Consider the following 8,285-nt stretch of genomic DNA (forward strand, 5'->3'; position numbering starts at 1 on the left):
AGGGCTCGTCCTTTGATCTGTATGAGTGAGAGTGGCCCGAGTCGCCGACTCAATATTCCTACCATTTTGGGGACGAGACCGAGTGGGGAGCTGGGAACATAACTTCACAAGATGGAATTCACTCCTCCCCGACTTTAGGGGAGTACATGAGTGTTCTCTTAAATGCTGACTCCGGGACTTGAACAAGAGGCCCCACCCTCTTATTGGCCGAGAGGAACTTCCGGTCATTGGTTGGACCATAACCGGGTTGTTCATTAGAGGAGCAGTGGTGTTTAAGGAATAAGATGTAACTCAGGGGTAAAACGGTAATTTGACCCAACTTGAGTTACGAGCACTCGTGAAGGATTGACTCGTCATTAATGGTCGTATATCCATGGACACGAAAACATTCTGCAGTGAGAAGAGTGCAACTGCGGGTCTTTAGTGGAATGACCCGTAGTTAACGAATCTAGATTAACTCGGTCAATGAGTTTGACCGATTAATCTTGCATCATTGGAGCTTCAGATCTGTAGGTCCATTAGGTTCCCTTGCTAGCTCATAACGGGTAAAACAAGGATCAAATTTTTGGAAGAATTTGAATTGTTCAAATTACTTAAGGGATTATATGTATATTGATACATTATAATATATATAGTTAATTGTAAATTAAAACTATATATTATGAGAGATATTATTTGAATGAGATTCATATTAAAACTACAGGTTAAAAATAATGTGCATAAGATGTACATTAAAACTATAGGTTATACGAGAGAAATGTTTTAGAATATGATTCTAATTTTATAATAAATAATTAAGTGTTAATTATTTATGTATATATATATTTATTATTTATTAATTGGATTAATAATTAATTATATTAATCATATATATATATATTAATTATTATTATATATATATATATTAATATTAATATTAATATTATTATTAATATTAACTCCCCTGCAAAATTGCAGGGGAGTGGGAGGTGTTGTGACGTGGGGAGTTACCTCACGTCACCCTTCTTCTTCTTCTCCAAGTGTTGGAGAAGGAGAAGAACAACGGTGTTACAGAACAAAAAAAAAGGACTCCCAACGATTTCTCTCAAAATTCTCTCAATTTCTCCCTCTCTTCGATCAAGGTGCTACCACAAGCACAATCCCGAGACCCAAGAGGATAGTGAGGAAGATCCGGTGGTGGTGTTCGAGGGGAATTCACTGAAGAAACGTTCTTCAAAAGTTTGGAATTTCCCCTGTATTTTCTTCTGTAAAATTCGATTTTGTATCTCGAAAATCAGCAACGAAAATTCGCTTCCGCTCCGGGATTCACATCCCTTCAGTAATGTGTTGTATAAATGCATTACTAAAATTCTGGCTAACATGTTGAAGGTGTGGTTACCCTCTTTCATTAGTCCTAATCAGTCAGCTTTTGTGCCAGGGTGGAGTATTGTTGATAAAATTTTGCTTTGTCAGGAATTGGTTGGGGGTTATCACCTTAATAAAGGGGTTCCTTGTTGTGTGTTGAAGGTTGACCTCGAGAAGGCCTATGATTTTGTCCATTAGGACTTTATTTTAAGGCTCTTGTTAGCTATTCGTACTCCAAGTTATTTTGTGAACGGGATTTGTGCATGTATAACTTCCCCTATGTTTTCGGTCTCGTTGAATGGGGCCCTTGAGGGGTGCTTTCCTGCGCGGTGTGGGTTAAGACAGGGTGATCTGCTGTCTCCTTATTGTTAGCTTTACGAGCTTCAATCACACCAAATGTTTTGATGATAACAAGCTTTATTTACTGATGATTTTAGTCTTTCAAAGTGTCCATAGTACATAGCTTGGAAAGACAGATTCAACGCATTTTGAATCACTCAAATAAGAGTTTGAAAGAATAAATTATAGCCAAAACAAGTTGGGGAAGAAAAAGCACATGTGGCAAGTGACATGGCATCTAATAGTCAAATTATGCCACTGTGGCAATGATGTGGCAGTAACGTGGCATCAATAAATTTGGTGATTTGATGGATGACATGAACAGATCATGTGACGACACGTGGCGCTTTCAATTTCAACAAATCAAATTCGCTCAATTCTCTTAATTCCACAATCTTTTCTCAATTTCACATAATTTCTCAATCTCCACTGATTTCTCCAAATCTCCATAATTCTCTTTATTCTTTTCCTTTTCTCTACTTTTAATCACCATCATCCATCCTTTGTTGCCCTAAATCCAATGGCCAAAATTCATAATCGAAACTCTATTTAAAGCCACCAAATTCCACCATTCTACGCACCAATTATCAAAGCAAACATCTTTCTCCCTTCAAGTTATTGAGCTCTCAAATTTTCATTCTCTCCACACAAAAAGTTGTCCATATTTCTTTGAGAGATACATTAGAGTTTAGCTTTTTAGCTATTGCTTCAGTGCGAAATTTGTAAATTCACCTTAGTGAGGTATTTTCTTTGTATTGATAATTTCACATTTTTGGGTTTTGTATCAAGGTGTGGGTACACCTTGGGTTGTGAGAAAGCACAATTGGTTGGATCCTGAACCAGTAAAAAGGATCGAGGGTTTCTCTTTAGCCTAGGACAAAAAGAGGGTCGACTAGTTTGGTTCTCACCTGTAAGAGAGCCGACGTAGTAAAATACCTAAGAAGGAGTCTTGGAGAGTGGAGTAGGGATTTCTGAACCACTATAAAAATTTTTGGTGTCATCTTTCTCTCTACTCCTTAATTTATGTATTTAAATTTCATTTGATTTTTTGTTATTCTTAAATTTTTTTTAAAATCTAAAAGTTTGTAAGCAACCCTATTCACGCCCCTCTAGTGTTGCCATATCGATCTTACACTTATATGTTTGGTATGACTGTGGGGGTGTTATCACATTTGATGAATAGACCTCCTCCAAACTTTCAGTTTCACCCGAGGTGTGAGCAGATTGGTTTGACCCATCTTTGTTTTGCTGATGTGTTGATGATTTTTTCAGCAGGTGATATTGATTCTTTGGCTTTTGTCAAAGATACTTTGGCTTCCTTTGAGGACCTGCCAGGTTTGAGGGCAAATTGTGGGAATAACTCTTTTTGTGTGCGATCCTCCCTTCTCCTGTTATAGAGGTTTTAGCAACTACGATTGGCTTCTCTATTGCAACATTGCTTGTTTGGTACTTTGGGGTGCGTGCCCCTTCTTTCACGACATCACTCCTATCCTGAATATAAACCTTTATTGGAGTGCATTACGTTACGGTTCAAAGTTGGTCGGCTCGGGTGCTCTCTTATGCGGACAGATTGTAGCTTATTCACTCTATCTTGCAGAGTTTCCATGTTTATTGGACGAATGTTTTTATTCTGCCTGACCGGGTTATTCTCGAGGTGGATAGTATCTTGCGGTCCTTTTTGTGGAAGGGGCGTGTGGATGCTCTTCCGGGGCCAAAGGTGGCATGGCCTGAGGTTTGTTTGCCATTGAGTGAACGGGGTTTAGGCATTCGTCATTTTCCTTCTTGGAATTGTGCTGCTATTATGAAACTTTGTCTTTGGCTCTTCTTACGAGGACATGTTCTCTTTCGGTTGCTTGGGTGGATGCTTATATTTTACGTGAGCGGTACTTGTGGACTATCCCAGTTTATTCGAGGTTCTCTTGGTGTTGGAAGGATATTCTAAAGGTTTGGGATCATTTTCGATCTTTGGTTAGGGTTTTTGTGGGGGATGGGTGTTGGTGCTTTTTATGGCATGATGCCTAGTTACCTAGTCGGCCTATTTCTACCCGGTATGGTGATTGCGTGATTTATGATGCTGCTAGTTCTTCTTAGGCTAAAGTCTCTGATTTTCTCTTTCGTGGTGGGGTTTGGAGCTTGCCTCAGTTTTCTTCGATCTTAGTGAGATTTACTAGGAGATTGTTGTTATTTCTCCCTCCATTGGGAGGGAGGACTTATTTATTTGGACACCGTAGCTTCGGGTATCTTTTCGATGTCTAATGCTTGGTATGTGGTGAGGTGAGTAGCGTGCAGGTCCCTTGATTTCAGTTGTTATAGCTTGGGGGTAATATTCCCAAACACTATTTTATTGCTTGGTTGGCGATTCGTGATCAGCTCTATACGAGGGATATGTGTTGCGCCTCTGCTTAATAGCAAGAGGGACGAGTGCAAGTGCACACTGTCACAAGTAATAATATGGAAATATTCCAAGTTCGTCTCCACAGGGACTAGTTTTCTTTTAAAATTAATTTTGCAAATTGTTGGAATGAGCAATCAGGTTTGTGATAAAAATTGGTGAGATTGGTTGAACACGAAAAAACACACGAAAATAATAGAATTTTGAACCAACCCTCATACTACTGACTAGTATGAACAGAAATGAATTACGCCTATCAGAATCTCACACTAAATTTACTCTCTAATTGCAAACTGGTTCAACTTCTATTCCATACCGCTTTTGGTTTGTTTAGAAGATTAGGATAGTATTTAAAACATGTCTGTAAAATACTAGAAGAATCCTAAGTAATTAAAACTCAAACTTACGTTGAATGGGTAAGAGAGCATATGTCTAGGATCTTGTTTTAGTTCTTATGTCTAAGTAACTTCCCATTTTATCTTGATGAACTCCGTTGACTCTAACCTTTTTGGAATTAAACTCAAATGTTGTGATTTAAACAAGTGGCCAGCAAGTAAAATCAACGAGATTAATTAACTCAATCAAGATAAGCAATTTGAGCGTCGATTGATCAACTTCTTAATGAATGGAGGTAATGCAGGGTCATTGGTTTGAAAACCGCATTCTTGCCATATTTTACGGTGCTTAAACTTAGCCAGATTCCTCTCGTAATCAGCTTTGCTAAGGTTGATAACTCGACGGTGGCTGGGTGGTCTGGATATAGATGGTGAGCTGGAATGTTTGATCATGGGATTGTCCTCCGTTTCGGGTGATGATTGAACCGCCGACAATCGCGCTAAAGCAGCGCGTGTCCTAGGCCGAACGGTAATTCTAAATTGATAGCCCTTGCCGACCTTGTCCTTACAGATGTCATTGTTCCCTCCGATTCCTCCACTAATTGCACATCACTATCATCACCATTAAGGGATCCTTTATCAACGCTGTTAGTGTCTATGCCTTGGCTTGGAGATTCGACTGAAACACTCCCCCCGACTTCATATTCGTCTCTACTCACAAACTCATTAGAATTAAATAGTACATCATTCAAGGAACTAGGACTCAATGGCACCGTAGGACAATCTTTCTTTGATGTGCGAAATTGACCATCTGATGTGCCAGCCGCATCCTCTGGACCAACAGAGGCCTTTGTTGTGGCCAACGCATTGTCTTGCTTCGTCCCAATCACATTACCAACAACAACATTGTCATCCTGAAACATACCTTCAATGAAATCAGTAGGTAAATGCGTAAATTTAACCTTCTTGGCGTGTCCCGCTGCTAATTTAGTTCGAGCAAGTGTTCGGGTCCACTATGGTAGTAGCATAGGAGAATCATGAGTCAAATCATTCTCATCCTCTTCATCGGAACTTAAAATCAGTATGTTCCGGTTTGAATCCCTCCTTAATTTTTTTTGTTTGGACTCAGGCCACCATGGATTTCGAAGCGCCCCCACACTTGGAGAAATAGTACAGAGGGGTTTTTTTAGGGCTCGACGTCGGGCTGCAGAAATTGGAACAGCCTCTTCAAAGGGTTCGGGTTTGGGCGTAATCAAACTTACCCCTGGACTAGAAGTGAGTCGTCGACGGCCATGGTGGTCAGTAGAGGTACGCTTGCGGCGAGGGATTTCGACAGGCGGCCACGGGCTATCTTCATCGGACAATTGAAAACGCCGACGACAGACTGGAGAAGACGATGGCAACAAAATGGAGCTCCGGGAGTGCGACGGCGAAGTTCCCATGGTGGCTTCTAGGTCTGCGAAAAAGATGATGAGAAAAACAGAAGGGGGGGGGGTCTTCGAAGAAGAAGATGAGAGAAACTTGATTCTTGCCTTTTGTTTTTAATTATTTGTCCCTTTTTTTTATTTATTTATCAAAACCTGGGTTTTAAAAAAAATATGTAGGTTACACAATTGGGCCTAAAAATGAAAAAAAAATAAAACCAAAACAACTTTTTCATTCTTATTTTTCCAAAACTGATATATAAATATATATATATATATATATTATTTATTTATTTATTTACTTTGTTTTAAAATAAATGTAATTTAAACAAAGTCTTTAGAAATTACAAAACTAAAAAGAAAAAAAAAATTTTATAAATAAAATCCAAATTTTCCTTTTAAATTTTTTTTTTTTTTAAATAAAAGGAAACTTCAACACTAAAAATATAAAATAATTCACATCGAGTGCCCCTCCCATCAAGTTCAAAAAATTAAATGAGGGACCGATTAAATCATTCATGTATTTAAAAAGAAAATAAAGGTTTTACTTCTATCATATTGATTTCCAAAATAAGGCTTAACTCATTGACCGTTAACATTTAAAAAAATTACCCGAATTGTCTTCTAAGTCGATAGCCCCATGAGGATATACCTTTGTGATTTTGAATGGGCCGGACCATCGGAACTTTAACTTACCGGGAAACAGTCGGAGTCGAGAGTTAAATAATAGAACCTTCTCACCTACTTGGAGGTGCTTGCGCCTTATTCGCCGATCATGCCACTGTTTTGTTTTTTCCTTATACATTTTGGCATTTTCGTACGAAAACTGCCTAAATTCTTCAAGTTCGTTTAGCTGCAATTTTCTTTCTTCACCTGCAGCAATAAGATCAAAATTTAGTCTTTTAGTAGCCCAAAATACTCTATATTCTAATTCTAAAGGGAGATGACATGCCTTACCAAATACCATTCGAAAAGGAGACATATCGAGAGGAGTCTTGAACGCAGTTCTATATGCCCATAATGAATCATCTAGTTTAATTGCCCAATATTTTCTATTTGTATTGACCGTTTTTTTCTAAAATAGTTCTTATTTCCCTATTAGATACTTCGGCCATACCATTGATAATCAACTGCCAACAGGATATACATTTTACCAAATGATGGTGGGAAAGGTCTCATAAAGTGAATACCCCAAACATCAAAAATTTCTACTTCTAAAATTGGATTAAGAGGCATTTCATTTTTTTGAGATATGTTACCTACCCTCTGACACTTATCACATACCTGGGCGAATTGTTGGGCATCTCGAAATAATGTGGGCCAAAAAAAACCACTTTGTAATACCTTAGCCGTCGTTTTTCGTCCAGCATAATGCCCACCATATGACGATGTGTGACATGCATTCAAAATTTATGTTTGTTCCTCCTCAACTATACATCTGCGCAAAATATTATCAGGACCCAATTTGTATAAATAAGACTCATCCCACCTATAGTGTTTAGCATCATGCAAAAATTTTTTTACCTGCTGCGAGTTGAACTCATAGGGCAAGATACCACTTACCACGAAGTTTGCGTAGTCTGCATACCATGGAACATTATTAATTTGAAGGACTTGTTCATCGGCAAAATGTTCTTTGATTTCTGAGGGTTCGTTCTGATTAGTGGACTCTAATCGAGACAAGTGGTCTGCCACCTGGTTTTCTGTTCCTTTCCTGTCTCGAATCTCCAAGTCAAATTCTTGAAGGAGTAGAATCCATCTAATTAGCCTTGGCTTCGCATCTCTTTTTGCAAACAAATATTTCAGAGCAGAATGATCAGAAAACACAATAACTTTCGAGCCTATTAAATATGATCTGAACTTATCAAAAGCAAAAACAACAGCTAATAGTTCTTTTTCAGTGGTGGTGTAATTAAGATGAGTTGCAGTCAAGGTTTTACTGGTATAGTAAACTGGATGTAAAATTTTATTTCTTCGTTGTCTTAGCATGACTCCTACTGCATAATCACTTGCATCACACATTACCTCAAATGGCAAACTTCGGTCAGGCTCTATTATGATAGGTGCTGAACTTAATGCTTTTCTAAGAGTATTAAATGAGTTCATGCATTCTTCATCAAATTTAAATGGCCTATCAATTTCTAATAATCGACATAAGGGTTTTGAAATCTTTGCAAAATCTTTGATGAAACGTCGATAAAAGCCAACATGTCCAAGAAAACTACGAATATCTTTAACAGATGAAGGTGGGGGCAGTTTTGAAATTATCTCGATCTTTGCCCGATCTACTTCCATACCTTTGTTGGAAATCTTATGTCCCAAAACAATACCTTCTCTTACCATAAAATAACATTTTTCCCAATTTAAGACAAGCTTTGTTTTCTCACATCTGTCTAAAACTTTTTCAAGATTTTCTAAACAATTTTCAAATGAATCCCCAAAAACTGAAAA

General features: G+C 38.1%; 1 protein-coding gene across 1 annotated transcript; it reads left to right on the forward strand.

Moving 5' to 3' along the window:
• The first annotated feature begins 2,831 nt into the window (after positions 1-2,831).
• On the forward strand, positions 2,832-3,625 carry LOC148210354 (uncharacterized). Its single transcript, XM_088126296.1, has 3 exons — positions 2,832-3,018; positions 3,081-3,139; positions 3,281-3,625. Exons 1-3 carry the CDS (start codon positions 2,832-2,834, stop codon positions 3,623-3,625), a joined length of 591 nt encoding a protein of 196 aa, XP_087982422.1.
• The last annotated feature ends 4,660 nt before the right edge of the window (positions 3,626-8,285 follow it).

The sequence above is a fragment of the Momordica charantia genome (genome assembly GCF_013281855.1).
Source record: "Momordica charantia cultivar OHB3-1 chromosome 7 unlocalized genomic scaffold, Mcharantia_2.0 BLBB01000007.1, whole genome shotgun sequence".
NCBI classification, from domain to species: Eukaryota; Viridiplantae; Streptophyta; class Magnoliopsida; order Cucurbitales; family Cucurbitaceae; genus Momordica; species Momordica charantia.

Bases quoted from the DNA above. Each gene is read 5' to 3' on its own strand.
- LOC148210354 (XM_088126296.1), top strand. From the start codon at position 2,832: ATGACTGTGGGGGTGTTATCACATTTGATGAATAGACCTCCTCCAAAC. The intron at 3,019-3,080 runs GTTTGAGGGCAA...CTCCTGTTATAG, and splicing joins TTCCTTTGAGGACCTGCCAG to AGGTTTTAGCAACTACGATT. The intron at 3,140-3,280 runs GTGCGTGCCCCT...TCTATCTTGCAG, and splicing joins TGCTTGTTTGGTACTTTGGG to AGTTTCCATGTTTATTGGAC.